Source organism: Scardinius erythrophthalmus (assembly GCF_964197995.2).
Source record: "Scardinius erythrophthalmus genome assembly, chromosome: 20".
NCBI lineage: Eukaryota > Metazoa > Chordata > Actinopteri > Cypriniformes > Leuciscidae > Scardinius > Scardinius erythrophthalmus.
In genome coordinates, this window is record NC_138240.1 from 35,904,405 (window position 1) to 35,924,442 (window position 20,038).

The window sequence follows — 20,038 nt, forward strand, 5'->3', positions numbered from 1 at the left end:
AATTAAACCACAGGTTATTTTAAATAGGTTCAAATTAGGCACAATTTGATCTAAAATATATATGAACAAATAAAGCATTCGTAAAAATCTATTGCAGATTACATGAATATACACAATATTTATTTGAATATATGCAAAGGTCCGGTAGGCTGCCATTCATAAACACATTCTGCTCTGGAGTCGTGGCACTGACATTATGTGAACCTAATAACCAAAACCAGTACCGAACAAGCCCTAACCCTGGACACAACAGGACTATAATGAACTCAATGCTGTTTAAACACACTCCTCGTGGACAGATGCTGAGAAATAACACCATCATACAGTACACAGCCACACACACCGATAGAGGGCGATGCTGTCTTCACCAAAACAATCAACTACAGCAGCTCACACTACCAGCCACATCAGAAGATAAAAATCATGCTCTGGAAAGTCTTTATAATGAGATAAAGTTGAAATTATGACATACTAAATATCGAGATTGTGAGATGAAAAGTTGTCATAATTTTCTTTTCATCCTATAAAATGCCATGATATTTACATTTTCTCATAATTATGACGTAGTTTTTCATGACTTTCACCTTTTTATGTCATAATTAAAATAAACAAAAATATATATTTTTCTTATGTGGCTAAAAATGGGTTTTCATAAAGGCGACATATACATAAAGACATAAAGAGCTGTACATGTGACAAAACAAAATCCCTCAGTGGACATTTGTGGATGTTCTTGTTTTAAAACGTCGAACAAATGAATGTACACTACATTATCAGCAGAAATGTCCAACTGTCCAAAAACAAAAAATTAAATTGTTCAAATATAGTGAAACATGTCAAAAAGTGACTTGAAAGGAACCCTTACGAAAATTAACCATGCTTTTACTACAAATAAAGCAATGCTTAATATAGTTAAACCATGGTAACCACAAATTAACCATGGTTTTGCTTCACTAGATATAGTTTAACCATGGTATTTAGCCAAAAACATTGTTACTACACTTTTACTATAATAAAACCATGGTTAACTTTCACAAGGGAAATTTAAAAGTGGTTCTCACTCTTTGAAAGACTCATTAATCACCCAAATCATGTTATGCTTTATATGTGTTGGTGGGGAAGAAATCATCACCTCTGTATAACCATTACTTTCTATTTCTTTCATTCTCACTAATATTGTGAAACAAACACACTTGTGTGTGTGTGTGTGTGTGAAAACATCCTCACATCCCAAAATAAGACAATCCTGCGAGAATAAGAGGAGTAAAAACAGGAAACATGACTCAGCCGGACACATCAATGAACACACACACGCACACACACACACACACACACACACACACACACACACACACACACACACACACACACACACACACACACACACACACACACACACACACACACACACACTTCGCTATCACAAATGGAATATATATCACGATTATACACACACACACACACACACACACACACACACACACACACACACACACACATTTAAATTTACTGTTATATTATAAGCACATGTAACGTGTAACAAGGACACGGTAAAATAAAGTGTTACCGAAATGCTAAACTCAGGTTGAAATGGATGTAAGCACTACCTTTCAGTTAGCTAAAAAAAAATCATTTGTCAATTGTCAAGGAGATGTCAAATTAAAGACAGAAATAAAGAGCTGGATCTATTTGCAATTAGTTTAATGAAAACAAAACCACACCTCTCAGGAATATCAGGGAAACAAAAACTCAATAAACAGAACAGCCACTCTAAAAATGGACAAGATTTGACAAAAAACAACTGAAAATGAGGGCTATATAAACACAGAGAAACACTAGGGACAAAACAAGCTAATTAACTAGACACAGTTGAAACACATGAGGGCAAATCAAAAACCATGGCAACTAATGAACTAAGAAAAAAAAGAAACATGAACTAACAGAAAACTGAACAAGAAACAGTAAAAATCAAACAAGATAAGAACTTACATAAATCTCAAACCCAGAACAGACTTTACTTTAGATGCATCATAAAGTCCCCTGTAGTCAATAACTATATCCCTTAAAACTACTTCTTTGATCACCAAAATGACATATTTAAGCGTTTTTTTTTTAAATCTTCATACCTTAAAACAGCTTGAATATAACTCGACATCCCCTGCCTGATTTAGTATATGTGGTTCTATAAATATTCAAATGAGCCCTGCCTCCACTCACTCACTCCGCTCAGAGATCCACTGGTTGACGATCACACGTTGATCTGATTGGTTACCAGGTAGTTTGTGACGTCAGAAACACCAGCGATTTCAAAATTCGATTTCATTGTTTTTGAGACTGTCTTTGGTTAGGAGGACACAGGGGTGATAGAATAGAAAACCCAGAATGAGGGAAGAGCCAGGGAATAAAGGTCCTTGCACACTGAGTCCGAAATTTTTTTTTATGCGTTTTTTTCATATTTGTCATTTGGTTGCTCTGAATTGTCAAAACAGCATTCAAAATGCTTATTCCGATTCCAGGACCAGCGGTCAGCATAGAGCACGCACGGCAAGGGCGCGCAAGTGGTTTTTCAGAATACTCAGTTCTCCTGTTATTTCAGTGTTGTATTTGACTCAAGGTAAGCCTATCTTCGATTCTCTGCTTATTTTTCATTTTTAACTTCACATAATTCTGTATTTTATTTAAGACGCGTTGCTACATTATAAACAGCCGCGTGTGGAAATTATTATTGCAGTTTTATTGCACTTAAGTATTTACTCCTAGCTAGTTTTGATTTGGCCCATTTTCGCTTTATTGACTTAATTGCCGGACCGACTCAGCTGTCCTCACTCATGCCGTGATAGCATTATATCGATATCTATGTAATTTGCGCGCTGTTGCGAAAGCGTTCAGCTCCCGTGTTCAGCCTCCTCGTGTGAAGACCGACTTGGGTAAAGACCAGCGACTCTACCTGCGCGACTCCACCGAGCAAGGACACCAGAAAGGCACTTAACTATCTCCTTTTCCCTTTGCTTTCCCACTTTTTATCTTATTTTCCACCTTACTCAACATGTGCTTTCAATACATTCTTGTTATCTCTCGGCAACGACCTTTCATCACGCGCAAAAGGCAGCGCAATACTGCTAATCTGCGTCCCATTTTCTCATCCTCACACACACCTCTCTCTCTTTCCGTGGGTCTATGGAATTGTCAGTCAGCAGTCAATAAAGCTGACTTTATTCCAGCCTTTGCATCTCATTCTACTCTTAGTATCCTGGGCTTGACTGAGACCTGGATTCGTCCAGAAGACTCAGCAACCCCCGCTGCTCTCTCTAGCAATTTCTCCTTCTCTCACTCCCCTCGACAGTCTGGGAGGAGTGGGGGCACAGGGCTTCTCATTTCTAACAATTGGAAATATTGCCCCCCAGGTCAGCTGGTAAACTTTGTAGAGGAGCTGGAAGGCCCACGGTGGAGCCGATGGAGGGAGGAGCTTTGGTGGAGTCAAAGAGCTGAAGAGACTGGGTGACACCGAAGGTCCTGGAGGCCAAGGTGGAGCCTCAGGGACTAGCAGCTGAGGTGGAGCCAGGGTGCCTGAGGACTGAGGCAGAGCCGGAGGGAACGAGGAGCGGGACAAAGCTAAAGGGGTGGAGGGACAAGGTGCAGAAGTCCATGATGGATTCAGACCGACGACTGACCGAGGCTGAGCCGGAGGAATAAGAAAAGCCTGGTGAAGCCGGAAGGACGATGGTCCCAGGCGGAGCCAAGGTGGAACTGACTGGTTGACGGTCCAGGGTTGAGTGACGGGGATGGTGGTTCGAGGTGGAGCCAGTGGGTCGACAGACCAGGGTGGAGCTGGCAAACAGGGAGTCTGCTAAGAGGAGCCAACGAAGGGGGAGTCGAAGCGCTGAAGGGAGCCAGTGAAGACAGGACTGAAGAACCAGGTAGTACAGGCAGAGGGTTATGAGAAGTCTCGTTGGCCGATACAAGACAGACAGAGAGTCCAGAAACTTCCTCCTTAGCTGTTACAGGACAGGCAAAGATTTCAAGAATTGCCTCCTTAGCCGATAAGGGACAGACAGAGGAACAAGCTTGGTGCTAGGGCTGTACGATTAATCGAAATGAAACCACACGCGATTTGGCAAAGGCTGCAATTAATTTTGTGTAGCACGGCTCTGTGATCAATGGTAAATGCTGCTCCATCTGAAGGCCAGAGGGCGTCTCACACAGAAACTCCAAATATGCCCCGCCACAGAAGTAGATAACGCATGCCATTCCAGGGCTGAATCCGAAATCGCCTCCTATACTCTCAAATAAGGCATCCCACATTGCACTGCAATAAGTATGCTCAACGGCTGACCGAATTTGCTCACTCGTTTTCATTCACTCCTTCAAGTGAACAATATTAGTGGACTAACTTAGGGAATAGTGAATGAGGGTTTAGGGGGCTATTTCGGATTCAGCCCAAGAAATCCCTGTCGCTAACTCTTTCTTGTCTTTCTTCTGTTTTAAAGTCCCCCTGTAGTCAATAATTTTGTCCCTTAAAACTCATCTTTGATCACCAAAATTACATATTTAAAAGTTTGTTTCTTAAAAAAAAAAATTCTTCATGCCTTAAAATATCTAGAATGTAACTCAACACCCTTGCCTCATTTAGTATGCGCAGTTCTATGAATATGCAAATGAGCCCCGCCTCCACTCACTCACTCAGCTCAGAGATCCACTGGTTGACGATCACACGTTGATCTGATTGGTTACAAGGTAGTTTGTGACGTCAGAAACACCAGCGATTTCAAAGTGAGTTTTTGAGACTGTCTTTGGTTCACTGCAGTTTTAAGGAGGAAATACTCAGCAATGCTGTCGACTTATGAATTTACACATGGTTTGTCTTAAAGCATATTAAACACACCACATAGACACATAAACAACATTAAACGCTGGATTTTCACCACAGGGGGACTTTAAGCTCTGTGTTATGGAAGCAAAGCAAAAGACTGAGCATTATCTGTCTGTGCTTAAGGGTCAAATATGCAGAGATCATCTGATCTCGGTCTGACCCGGATAAATAATTAGTCATGAATATTCATTAAACATGCAGATGAAACAGGGTGATGACATTAAAGAGAACTATGTGCTATGGATATGACTGATAGTGTGTTTTCGTAGCTCATCACTGCGCTCAAACAATGAGCAGAGCGACAATAATAGCTGCCAGTGGAATCTCACACAGGAAACAGGAAACAGTTTGTGGTTTTGTAACTGAGTTCAGACCTCAGTTTCTCACACATTCAATGTTCAATCAATGATGTAGCTGCTTTTTTGCAAAGCATGTTGGAAACGACACATGCAGCACACATTCAGGTCAAAGTCAAGTCAATGCATCAGTTATAATGGTCTTTTGTCCATTCCCCGTTTCCGTTTGTCCAATGTAAGTGGAAGTTCATTTAGTGTCCAAAATTATGCTCCTAAATTATGGAATTCACAACCCCTTTCACTTTGTGATGTATCAACTTTGTCTACCTTCAAGACTCAGCTAAAAATATATCAATTTAATATGTATTTTGGATAAATGTGGATTCTCTAGTTTGGGTCTATTGTATTCCCTGGGTGCTTGTATGTATTCACTAGTGGTGTAACGAGACCCTCATGTCACGATTCGATAAATATCACGATACTGAGCTCACGATACAATATTATTGTGATACGCCAAGATATATACAGTTCTGTTGATTAAAATGCTAAATTTGGTATAACTGGGTGGATATGAATAGGCTTGGACTTGGTGCTGGAAACCCAATACACAGGACAATAGAGACACCAGAATAAACATATTCATGATTCTGAAGTTGAAAATACATAATTATTTTAGATGAATATGCTTGAACTCTGACTAGATATATTTAAAATAATATAGGCCACTTTACAACATAAGACATTTGGCATTATCATGACCCACAAATATTCCCCCATTGCATTATTATACATTATATTCAACATATATAGTAGTTTAATGTAGTACTGACACTAAAACTCAATATAGTTGCATTTTTGTATTGCAATATATTGTGACACCCCATTCAGATTCACTACTTTTATATATACTATATATATGAGCTCATAAAGGAGGATGAAGTATATAGCAGGTCATGCTTCATTCACAATATGAAACATCTTCATCAAAAAAGAGCCCTGGGACTCTAATGCAAGAAGTTAAAGAATGAGAGGAATGACAGAACAACAGGAAAGCCCTTTTTCACAGACCCCGAAATATCAGATATTACCTTTGCTGCAAAGAGGATATCAGAAAATAATCTGCCCAGTAGTGAGGATGTGCTAGAGATGTTTTAGTAACAGTGTCTTTACATGCTGTTACTATAGTAGTAACTATAAATTATGCATAATTGCATGCAACTAAAGAAGCACTGTTTGCAATGATCATTCAATCTCTGAGGACCAGGAACAGAGTTTTGTCTGTGACTTTAATCACAGGAGAGAGTCGGGTAAATCACGCACTCTGTAACTCATCAAATGCATCCAAAAATGGAGAAATATGCAATCTACTGTGATGATACAATCCTGCAGATTTAAAGTTGGCATTGTTTTAATAATGTTTATTAGTGTGGTAAAACATAAAAATGCATGTAAATGAAGATCTTGAGTTCATTTAGGATATTTTGCTTTAGTAGTGTTTTCACATGACTTGAATTTGAGAGGATGAACAAAGTTAGGATTTGCACTTGATATGCATATACATTAAAAGTTAAAAATGTCTAGTAGAGAAACTCTGTTGTGTCTCTGTGGTGAGAGAGTTTGAGCCTGTAAAGGGTCTTTTGTGTCAGAGAACACTAGGATTGTTGACACATGCAGTCAATAAGTTAAAACTTCATCAGGTGCAAACATAACTCTCAAACAGATGTTGACATTTCAATGCCTCAAAAATCTCTTTAATGTCTCAAATGTTTCTCTGGAAAAGAGATTTCACAGGGTGCAAATGGAGACTTTTGCTTCTGTCTCTTGCTTCTCAGAAATGTATAAGCATCCATCTCATTCGCATAGATCAGTGTATACTCCTCAATCGCACATTTTCAAAGGTATTCTGAACACTCAAATGCTCACACACACACACACACACACACTGAAAGTGTTACCTGTGAGTATTGTCTGCGGAGACTGAATCGCTGAACCATCCTGACTGACAAACACTGAACGAACACAAGCAGAAACACTCTCTCTCACCCACCTCTCTCTCTCTCTCTCTCTCTCTCTCTCTCTCTCTCTTTCTCTCTCTCTCTCTCTCTCTCTCTCTCTCTCTCTCTCTCACAGACACACACACACACACGTGTACTTATACGAGCACATACTGTACCACAGACTCCTATTGTTGTTACAATAGACAAACCTTTTACAGTTTTTCTCGAAAGCTTAAGCACACTTCTTGAGACAATGCCTCCTTTTCTGGAAACTCTAAACACAAATCCAAAACTTCTCTCCCAAGTCCATAAACTTACTATTTTCTGGTCAAAATGAAACTCTCCACTCAAAATCATTCAATCTTGCTGAAAAAACAAACGTTGCCCTCAAACATGACACACAAGCCCTCAAAAATACACACAACACAGCATAGTCTTAGGGTACGTTTACACGACACCGATATGCTTTTTCAACGAAAGTTTTTCCTTTGAGTTTTCAGCGTACAGACGGATCCGCGGAAAAACGCTGTATTCTGCTGCCAGGCCAGTAGATGGCGATGAAACACTATAGACTGAACACGTAATACGCATGTGCATAACGTCATCGTCTTCAGAGATTCACGTTTTTGTTGTTTACATGAAGACCGTTTTCAAAAACTTGCACTTTCAGGCACCCAAAACGTCGCTGTCGTGTAAAAGAACGGCCAAAACGCATAAAAAGTTTTACGTTTTTAGTTGAAAATAGTGTCATGTAAACAGCACCTTATAGGCTACGTCTACATTAATCCGGACACATTTGAAAACAGCGTTTTCGTTTAAAAACGCTCTCAGTCCACGCTAGCGCTTTCAGGCGCTAAACCCCCCGCTAAATTCACCTTTACTGCGCTAAAACCTCACAAAAGCTCACTGAGATGATACAGACGGAAAAATAAATAATAAAGTTATCGGATCATTTTATTTAGCTAAATAGGTCGCTCTCACTCACCATTATATGTTTGGTCTAAAACGCTAAAACTGCTCTCATGTTTCACTGCAGGACAGTAAATGTGAGTGAATTTTCTGTCATCTTTGCAGGACTGTGATATGAAGAGTGTGCAAAGTAACATTTTAGCAACAGTGTGAAAGTGAATCACACATAACAGGCACATCACCGGTATAAACATGAATATCTATTGGTACAATATACGTCACATGACTAAATTTACATCATCGTTTTTAAATACCTCCTTTTTGACAGTCCACACTACAACGCGAAAACAGTGTCAGTGTGAATGGAAGGCCAAAACGGAGAGAAAAAGATGCATTTTCAAACAAAAACGTATTAGTGTGGACAAGGCCTTCGGTTGCTTTCACTCCTTTCGCAACCTGGTGTATTTTCTCCCTAGGTTCGGTTCGTTTAGGCGTATGTGAACACTGCAATCGCGCTCGTATCCGCACCAAAACAATCGCTCAAAGATCGCCTGAACGAGGTGGTCTCGGCCCGATTGCAAACGAACTCTGGGACGGTTCGCTTGAGATGTGAAAGCAATTCGCCCCAATGGACCAACAAACCAAATGGTATTATAATCAATAATGTGAAATGTGCTATATAAAACGCAGTGGTGATTTTGTGAGAACACATTAGTTATCACAGTTGAGCAGCTCTTCATCTTAAAATGTTATGTAATTGTGCTTCTCCGCGCGAGAATGCTGTGCTGATGAAGCCTTGATTCCTGCTCTATCTGCATTATATCATTCGGATAGTAAGTGTGTAGCGAGACCCTCATGTCACGATTCGATACATATCACAATACAATAATGGAGTGAACTTGGACAGTTGTACTCGCATGTGACTTGCATAAACACATTTTGCTTTGAAAGGTTCCCATGTGAAAGCCAACCGAACCAAGAAGAAACGCAACATTGTAACAAATTACAGTTTTTCTGAATTACTAAACACTAAATGCCATTCTCTGAAGCACTTTCTCAATAGCCTAAACCAATTTGTCGAATAAATCACTCTTTCTGTAAAACATTAAACAAATTCACATAGTTAAGGCATTGAAAACACACACACAAAAAAGAAAGCAATTCAGAGAAACTGTAAGTCCCTGTTTCAGGACAAAACAAACGATCTATATGTGTGAAAACGCCCTAACACACTGGTGAGAGAAATTCAAAACAATACTGCAAAAACCGGTAATGAGCTATTTTGCTTGTGGTTCTTCCCTTCAAAGCTTTTTCACATGATGAACACAACAAAAGACATAACAAATGTACACATTTTTATTCCTGAATGTACTGTACAGTTCAATTCACCAAACAACAAAAACAAAAATCTTGTCAACATAAAATCCTCTAGCATGCCTGATCCACTCCTGATACGCATCAACTGAAAGCTTCTGGCTTTGCTTTATGTTTTTCCCCGGCGTCAAAATCAGGCGCATATAAATGTCAGGAAACACGATTCCTGGCGGCATGTCAATATCCATGAATCATTGGATCTTTGGTAAGTTATAAGGAACACTATAAGGACTCCAACCTTTAGTTTTAGCTGATAATCGTTCGTTTTACTGGCGTTTTCGCAGTTTCCCATATTAAATACAGCCCTAAGCAGCTCTTCTGCCACTCAGTCCGGATGAGGGAGTGTGTTCCCGTGGGAAAGTGACATCAGTGCATACCCTCTATAGTGCAACAGCTTCAGTACATCTATGTGTTGAACAGCACTCAATTCACGAGTTCACACTTACAAATAAGTCAGATAGAATAAATGCGTATTTGGCGTGCTGTCCGAGGAGAGGCTTCGGGCTCGGTATTTGGCCCGAACCCAGAGTACTCCCCCCGTATTCCTGGCTGTGGAAGAACAAGCCAAGAGTGAGGAGTCGGGGTGGTGGAGGGATGCTGAAAACTGTCAAGGAAGTTAGGTGAGTTGACATAGTGAATATATATATGCTTCCTCTCATGCTGATAGGGTAGACATGGTAATTGTTTGATTGATTGATTGCTTGATTATTTGAACGTGCTCCTCCCGAACTTTGTTAATAAAACATCATAAGTTAGAGCAGTCTGAAGCACACCTGTTTCCTGAAGGTTCTTATGATCGAGGCGACGGTGAAGCGAAGTTTGGCTGGACTCGTGGCCCAGCCTCCCTCATAGACTACGTTTACAAGCTGTCAATATTCGGGTTATGGTCGGGTTAAGGTCACTATTTGGGTTTCTGAAACATTCGGAATAACCCGTTTACAAGCGTGAGTAGAGAGAGTTACTCCTGTATACATGGAATTGGCAATATCCCGATGTAAACGGCGACGCGCAGTTAGCGTCTTGACGTACGGACAACCTTAAGACGCAATATGCGTCATTTCCGATTCTTCTTCCTGTATCCAAAGACAACAACAGCAGCAGCAGCAGCACGCGGATAATGAATAGTTCGGAGCAGATAGCGATCGCGTTTGTTTGCGCTTTCCTCTTCGCTCCAAAAGTGTGTTGCTGTGCTGCGTCTCGCCATGTTTACCTCTACTTCTTGTTTACTTCTGGTATACTGCACGTGGGTTTTTGTATGCGCCGTCTCTCCTCAAAAGACCAAGATTCCTTGCGAATAGAACATGCGCAGAACACAAATCAATGTTCCTTTTGATGGGGATATGCCGATACGCGTTTACATGACCAAATATTCGGGTTAGAAAAGGGGTACCCCAGGTGTAATATCCGGGTTTTTAAAAACCGGGATATGAGCATATTCGGGTTTTTGTCGGTGTTTACATGGCCGTGTGCGACCCGGTTATTGCTAATATCCCGGTTTTGAACGGGTTATTGGCTGCATGTAAACGTAGTCATAGTTATACAAGGACATGGTCAACTAGAGGTCAACAAGTGGCACCAGTTTCATCCGAGACTGCTTGTTTCCTTGCCCTTCCTCGTCCTCCTCATCTCGACCTCTTCTATCACGTCTCTCTGGATCCATTGTTTCAAAACTATCTATCGAAGGTTCTGATTGGTGTGTGATCAGTTTGGACTCTTAGGGGCTGTTCACACGACACCGTTTTCAACTTAAAACTTAAAACTTTTTATGCGTTTTGGCCGTTAATTTACACAACAACAGCGTTTTGGGCGCCTGAAAACACAAACTTTTGAAAATGGTTTCAAAGTGCAAGGTTTTGAAAACGGTCTCCGTGTAAACAACAATCAACAAAAGTGAATCTCTGAAGACGATGACGTCATGCACATGCGTATTATGTGTTCAGTCTATAGTGTTCCATCGCCATCTACAAAAACGCCATTTTGCGTCATCGGAGGATTTTTTGGCCAGAGGCTAAAGACTACAGCCAGTAGTAGGAGCTCATCCCGCATGTTCTCAACCTGCCCATAGAGGAGACTCACTAGTAGCCTAGTCTTGTTGTTTAACTGCGCGCTCTGACCGGTAGGCGTGGCTTGGGAGTGGCCTCGTAGTGCAGCGAAGCAAGTGCATTCTGGGAGTTGTTGTTTTTCATCCACATGAGCCAAAAATAAATTTTCTGGCTTTTCTCAGTCTAGAAAGCTCCAAATTCAAAAATAATTTCACATTTCTACTACATAAATGACCCATTTTAAATACACATTCATCTTTCCAGAGGTGAAGTATCCCTTTAATGCAACAGCTGTTGCCTAAAAAGCACAAAAATAAGAGTACAGAGAGAGAAATAAAAAAAATAAAACAAAAACACACAAAACATAGACAAGGTAATGATCAAAACACCCATTATGAAGATGCCCAGGAAGTTTTAAAAGATGTGCTTTTAACATGGCCTTAAATTTCGGTAGTGACTTTACTGACCTTACAGAAAGAAGGAGATCCTTCCAAAGTCTGGGTCCGACACGGGAAAACGCTCTGTCGCCCTTATGTTTGTGTTTTGTTCTGACAACACAGAGAAGATTTAGATTTTCGGATCTCAAAGATCTAGATGGATTATAAAATGCCAGCACACTTGAAAGATAAGAAGGGGCCTAACAGGAACAAGTAACTGGATCTTATAGATAGTTCTATCTCAAACCGGCAGCCGTTTCAACGATTATTAAAAACGTAATTGACTGAGTAATTTGAGTAATTGACTCAAATTTCTTGGCTGACTTCTTGCAGCAGCATTCTGTATTTTTTGAAGACGCACCAATGCTTTGTTGTCAATTCCAAAGTAAAGAGAGTTGCAATAGTATATTAGTAGTATATTCAGTGTATATGATTATTTTTGTTAAAATGCTGCCTTTTTGGGACATTGCTTGTCTCAATCCCAGAAGTTGCTCCTACACCTACTGTAATAACTCCTCCTGTATTAAACCTGTTGGTCAGTAACTGAAGGGATCTGAGCGCAGTAACAATACGAGATGCTCACGTCACACTAGGGCTGGACTGGGACAAAAAATCGTCCCGGGCATTTTTGCCCAGACCGGCCCACTATATGATCATAAACACCACCCATCTTTGCACGCCCTTAATTATATGCATACCAACTCCTATTCATTAAAACCACTAATGCCATGTAATGAGTGAGTATAGTAATGAGTGAGAGTTAACAGATGAAATAAGTCAAAATTTTAAGGATTTATACTCCACAGTGGTGAATCCTAAAACAAGCTATAAGCTGCTCTGGCATAGCAATACAAGTGTTTCTTACAGGATTTTTGTTAAAACTATGGTGGTGTGTCCTCGGTCCTTCTAGGGGGTTTCGGGGGCATGTCCCCCCGTGAGAAAATGTTGTGCATTTTAATGTTAAATTCATCAATCTGGTGCACTTTGAGAGTTCAAAATTAAAAGCTCCAACCCATATTCAGTGTGCAAATTAAACAAAGAAAAATTCAAACCACTTTTAGTTACATTGTCTATTTACATTACACCTATACATAATAATAGTTATAATATTAAACCAATGACAGTAATAGTCAAAGTCTGGGTCCGACACGGGAAAACGCTCTGTCGCCCTTATGTTTGTGTTTTGTTCTGACAACACAGAGAAGATTTAGATTTTCGGATCTCAAAGATCTAGATGGATTATAAAATGCCTGACTCAAATTTCTTGGCTGACTTCTTGCAGCAGCATTCTGTATTTTTTGAAGACGCACCAATGCTTTGTTGTCAATTCCAAAGTAAAGAGAGTTGCAATAGTATATTAGTAGTATATTCAGTGTATATGATTATTTTTGTTAAAATGCTGCCTTTTTGGGACATTGCTTGTCTCAATCCCAGAAGTTGCTCCTACACCTACTGTAATAACTCCTCCTGTATTAAACCTGCTGGTCAGTAACTGAAGGGATCTGAGCGCAGTAACAATACGAGATGCTCACGTCACACCGATCCCATCAACACCACATACAGTTTCAACTACACGTTAAACACCTTGTTCACACTTCTCAAATATTTTCTTCATTTGTATTCCAAATAAACGGCTCTCTGAGCTGATATAAGATTAAAAAAGGGATCAGATGATGGTTTTGTTAGAGTTAAACAGGGAACTAAAAACTAACTAAAAACTTAATTGTCACAATAGGGAAGAAAACACTAGCGCAACTTCCTTTTCATCCCGACTTGAAACATGAAACCGTATTCTCACAGCACCAGAGATTCTCAACTACAACAACCATAAATCTGCTCAGCTTATTATACCAAAAACACACTCCTTAATAATACACAATAATCCTTAAATAAGTGATGCAGCTTATATTAATTCTTAGATAAGTTGCTAAATAAAGACTATAAGTTATGTAGCCTAAGTTTCAGTGCTTAGTGATTTGGACCGTCGTGTCTTTATGCAGTAGCAACTTACATAAAAAACAACAACAACAACATACAGTGGTGTGAACAAAACACTCTATACTTGTTATAAGTGCACATATTTTATTTGTACTGATGGCAGAGCAGCTGTGTTGTCGAACACTTCAACACACTCTTCACAGCGTGATGGGCGGTTTAGTTCTTCACTGGAGCTGTTAAACAAGGTTTCTGGCATTCACAGACGCATATATGGGCTTTGAGTTCTTTAATATTTCTAAATAAATAATGCATTTCTTTTCAGGTCGAGGAGTTCAAAACAAGTCTGTTTCCTAACAAAGTGTGATTGGTTGAAGCTAGAACATGCTAATATTGGGCTCAAGGGCTCTGTTTACAGCTGGTGTTATAATCATAGACTGTAAAAAATATGGACAAAGCGTCTGTGACGTCACCCATAGACTTTCTGAAGAACGGTTTTGAGGCCGTTTATGGGGGGTATGGGCGGCGCCATCTTGGAAAATCTTGGGAAATCCTAATGTTCAGAAAGGATACAGAGATGGTATGATGTGTTGTGTCAGATCATGGCCGAGACGTCAAATTTTTAGGAATTCCACTCGGCGCAGCCTATGCTCGTTATCAAGCTGTCAATCAAAGTTAACCACACCCTTATTTGTCATACATTTTATATTTAAATATGATCTAAACTAACGAGTTGTCAGGCACTCAGAACCTATCGAAAAATACAATAAAAGTCCATGGGACCAACCTGTAAAAACATGAATTTATGCTGTGAAAACGGACATTTTAACATGGGGGTCTATGGACATTTGCTCCCTTTTGGGACCTGTCCCTAGCGGATTTTCGATGTATTGCAGTTTTTCGCACTTCCGGGTAGGCTTCATTTTTCAGATCAGAATGTTGCCGCTTGGTTATAATGCGTTTTGTTCGATCGGATCACAAGTAGACGAGGGAAACACATTCCCGTTTACACCTGGTGTTTTAATCCGTCTCTTCTGTCCACTTTCAAACACTTCTGTCCTGATTTCTTCGAGCGGAGGGTCTATGGGTGAGTAAACGTTTGGGTTTTTCAGATATTTCAATGTAATGGACAATAAGCACATATAATTTACATATGAACACTACTGGTGACGACGGAGAAACACACGGAGAGCATCAGCTTCAGTTTCTGCTCAGACAGACGCGAGATCAGCCGAACGCTGTGAGTGTGTGTTAGAAATCAGGAATGATGAGAGAACATTGTGCTTTGTACGTTTTTCATCTTCAAACCAAACTTGAGTCTTCAGCCGACAGAGTTAAAATCCTGTCTGACTGTCGCTCTTCCCATAATGTTCCCGCATTAGACCAGTAGACGGAGAGAAGACGGTCTTTAGTGGCTGTTTGAACACATTCGATCACATGAGCGTTTACACTACGAAAGCAATCCGGTCGAATGTGTTTTCAACTAACTCTGGAAGTGGAGGAAACTGGACGAGCTCAAAGTGTTTTAGACCCGTTTACTCCTGTATTTAGAGTCGTCCACTCGTGATCCGATCGACCAAAATGCATCTTAATACCAGCTGTAAACAGGGCCAAGGTGTCCGTTATCTGATTGGCTTGAGTAGATGGTGGTGAAGTCCAGATATTTGTGGATTTTCCAAAGACGCTGCACTCATATTATTTATGAATGGGAGAAAGTGCAAAGCACAAAATGGCCGTCTACATAAAAAGCCAATCACTGATTGATAAAAGTCATCGCGGCTGATTGGCTGGTCTAGCCTGAAAAATAAGTTTTTTTAACACTATTTGAGCATAAGAAACAACATGTTTTTGAGACTCTGTTAGTATTTGAGCAGTTTTTGAGAATACAGGATTCCCCCATTCACGTAGATAGCACTTGATCTAGGATGCCCAAAACAGCTGCGTTGCAAATATGGCCACAAAGTGAACAGACTTTCTTTCAAAGGAAGTTACATTTTTTCCAAGTGGTGCTCACTGCAGAGCCAAGTTACGTCCAGCTCCGTCTCTCGGGACGTCATGGGTGGAGTTTGAGCTAGTCCAGCTCCACCTGTGCTATTTAGGTTTAGAATAGGGTTATGATCAAGCGGCAACCTTCCTGTCTCTCTCTTGAATCCAACACTGCAATTCATCGACTGGCCACTAGAGACAGGCTCCAAAAGAGAGTCAATCCCATAGAACGTCACCTCAGCTAATCCGCCTCGCTGCACATTTTCGTTTATCCGGGAGTGACGCGCTGCCAAGATGGCGATGGCCGGCTCTGAAAAATGTTCTTCAGACACACTACGTGTGACATCATGGATACAACGTCCATATTCTTTTTACAGTCTTTGGTTATGGTTAGAATTTGGGTGTGGCTGGATGTCAAGCTCCACCCATTGGCTCTAATTCTTTCTCTAACTGTATAAATGTGCAGCAGGCACACACACATGCGTAACTCACCCGTCGTGTGTGGTCGGTGGACTGCAGGAATGATGAGATGATGAGGACGGTCTCGACAGGTGTGTCAGTGCAGATCCCTTTAGAAAGTGTTTCTGGCACAGATGCTCTCAGCTGACGCTCCTGCGGGACGCCACCTCTCCTCGCGATCACTGGACAGTTCAGCCCGCACTGCATTCTGGGGGATTTACAACAGTGAATACTTTATAACCGGTACTTTGAGTTCATCGTATTTAATTTCATATTAAAGCAACAGAACTTAAATTACATCCAGTTTTTTTAGTAGCGCATGAGGGTAGATCACATAATTAAATCACATCTCCTTCATATGATTTCATTGGTGTTTGATACACTATGAGAAGTGAGAACTTCTTGACTGCACTTATTTCACTCCACTGACCGCAGTCATCTACTCTCGCCTACTTTCAAGACATCTCAAATGAGCCTGGTGGTTTGTAGATGATGACCACAAGATCATGTGAACTGCAAACCAATGCTTCCCTATTAGTCTTGTTAGATGAACCACCTGACAAACTCAAATTCTCTACAGCGAAATTGCATACTTCCCTACTTTATAGTAGGTGAAAAACAAGAGTAGTGTGTCGGAATTTACAGTAGCCTACTCATAAAAGAGCACCTGGATGACTGACTACTTCTAAAGTGTGCATTCGATGGACACTTTACTATCCCATGAGGCCACGGAAGAGGACTGAAGCGACGGAAGAGAACTGAAGCGACGCAACTGACGCTAGTAGATCACATGATAATGACAACATACTTGCTATACTAGTAGTTCTTCAAAATAAGTACCTACTCAAGAGAGTGCGATTTCTGTGATTTTCTGGGTTTTTTTTTGTTACTGATTGAAATTAAATATATTAATTTTAAAGGTCATTAAAGGGTTTGAATAAACTACATTTTTCTACATATAAGTTGGAGTAAAGATTTGTCTTTGTCGAGACAAGTCTTTGTCTCGATTAAGTTCCAGCATTATTTAGTAGATCCCTTCGGGAGTAAATGACACGTATGTGAGCAAGAAAATTACACTTTAAACTCTGGCTCCCTGATTACAGATTTATCATGTAATCATTCACAAAACTATATCAGTATTAGGTGACATCATGCTTTCTTTTTCAGAAGGAAAAGAGGCAGAAGTCTGATGTAATATTTTGTTCTCTTTGTCCCACCTTTATCTTTGTCTTTTTTATCATTGATCGTGTTAAACTGTGTAAAAAAAAAAGTGACTCAACTACTGAAAAGACTCAACTCTTCATTTCTGTTTTTAATTATTAACTATTAACATATTTAGCTATGTTAACATTACATCTCTGTTGTATTTTCAATGTTCTTTTAACCAATAGTGATCTAGAATCAACACTATCAACACTAACCTATAACGATTGATTTTTTATTTTTTTTTTGGAATTTCAGCATTTTCAACATTAACATATCATATTGTAACATTGTTTCAATGGTCACATGACCATTGATTGTTTTATGTTAACTTGCATTGATTTATAAGCATTGATTTTCAACATACTTCCACTTTCAACATTAACTGAGGGTACAAAAGTGATGATGAACAAACAGCATTTTGATGTTAGTTCAGTTCCATTAACGTTGATGCATCAACATTGACTTTCAGCATTGTTTCAATGTTTACTTGAAATCTGGGATATGATCAGTGAGCGAAAACAGGGTTCATGAGAACACCAGGATAAAACTGCTGCAAGATAGTGGAGAAATACATTTTTATTAATTATTAAGGATTCACATTTATACAAACAAAATATATTTATAGGAATGTTTCAGTACGTTCGTTTTTACGATAAATCATGTTAATGCTGAAACTATGGTGTGCTGTTTTAAATCACTTGACAACTCTTAAAAGTAGTATAATCTGCATTCTCATGAGGTCTGTAGGTCTGAACACTGCTATTGGAAACACCTGAGCCATAATAAGTAGAACGCAGAAGCAGAAGTGCAAGTAGTCCGTTTTAAAGTCTTTTGAGTAAAAGATACTGCTACAATGGATAATGCAAATGCTACAATACGATATAAGCGGGCCACCTGCCATAGGATCTCAGGACAATTCAACTGAAACGCCGATTTGTGCAGCATGATAGCATGGCCAGTTACGCAGTACTCGTTCCCGTTCCCATTCCCGTTCCCGTTATCCCAGAGAACAGAGGTAACGTTAGTAACCGAGTACGTTCCCTATTGATATGGTTCACTCGTACTGCATCGCTAGATGCTATGGGAACCTAATCCAATAGTGCAATGCTATAACTGTAGAACAACAATCATTCTGAGACCCTAGCCCAAGACACTTGAGGACAAGGGCCCTTAAGGCAGCAAGGCTAAGATAGGGTGAGGCATTTGCCTGAGACTAAGGGGCCTAGACCACTAGGCCGGAGCACAGAGGGAAAGAGTTCTAGTGGGTTGAGCTCGCATAGAGGTCAAAGCCCAGCTAAACAGATAGGACCTGTGCTTGAAGAGCAGGGACGTCCAAATTATAAAATCTGGCAAATGTGGGCGGCGAGGACCAGCCGGATGGATTTTCCGCTGGACCACGCCTAGGAGGAGGCCATGCCTGTAGTGGAGTGGGCCTTCACTCTGATGGGGCATTGGAGGCCCAATGAAGCTTAAGCTAACACAATTGTGTCCACTTTCCAGTGGGATAATCTTTGCTTCTTAACCAGATGCCTTTTGGTGCGGCCCTGAATCACACGAAGAGCTGCTCTGACTGCCTGAACTGGGCAGAGCACTCGATTTATACTCTTAAGACCCAAACCAGACAGAGGAAGTGCAACACTTGATCATCTTCTGAAATGGGAAGAGCAGAGAGAGTAATGACCTGTGCTCTGAACGGAGTAGAGAGCACCTTAAGTACATAGCCGTTCCTTGGTTTAAAACCGACTTTACAGTCGTTAGGCCCGAACTCAAAACAAGATGCACTATCAGAGAGCGCTTGCAAGTCGCCCACTCGCTTGACCATTGCTAGAGCTATTAGGAGGACGGTCTTTAGCGAAAAGGGCCGAAGCCCGGCCGACTGAAGCGGCTCGAAGGTCCTTGAGGACCATAGACAGGTCCAATGTTGGAACAATAAGGGGGTGAGGTGGGTTCAGAAAACTGGCCCCCTTCAGAAAAAGAATAACTAAGTCATTCCTGCCTATATACTGGTCGGCCACAGGAGCGTGGTTTGCTGCTATGAACTTTTAGTTTGGAAGGGGTGCGTCCCCTGTCCAGCAGCTCCTGCAGGAAAGACAGTACCAGTGATACCCCTTTTCCACCAAGGCAGAGCTGGTGCTGGTTCGGAGCCAGAGCCTAGTTTCAAACGGTTCTTGGTTTTTCCACCGCCAAAGCACCAGCTCCGAACCAGTAAAACTGGTTCTTAAGTAGCACCAAATCATTGCAGGGTCTAGAACGGAGCCAAGAAAGAACCGCTTGCGTCAGGGGCTGGGGGCGGAGTTACCGTGACCAACAAGACGAATAGAAACTACGTGACCGCCATTTTTAAATAGCAGCTAGTCGAGCTAATAGCAGCTCGATTATAATATCCGTCTATGTAAGTTACGGCGAGCTGCACGAGCGCGTTGGATTCCGATGTATTTTTGCAAACCCATGAGCATCCATAGTATTGCAATGTCCGGTATTGTTGATGGCTTGTTCGAGATGCATCGGAGCGGCGAGGACCGATCGG

At 40.7% G+C, this 20,038-nt stretch overlaps 1 protein-coding gene across 1 annotated transcript in view; it reads right to left on the reverse strand.

Moving 5' to 3' along the window:
- The window catches only part of tmcc1a (transmembrane and coiled-coil domain family 1a), a 37,458-nt gene extending 30,279 nt beyond the window's left edge, over window positions 1–7,179 (reverse strand). Inside the window, exon 1 of the mRNA XM_081348093.1 lies at window positions 7,122–7,179. Within this exon, the coding sequence (XP_081204219.1) occupies window positions 7,122–7,160 (39 nt within the window). The 5' untranslated portion in view covers window positions 7,161–7,179. The remainder of the gene's footprint in view (window positions 1–7,121) is intronic.
- Between the last annotated feature and the right edge of the window lie 12,859 nt (window positions 7,180–20,038).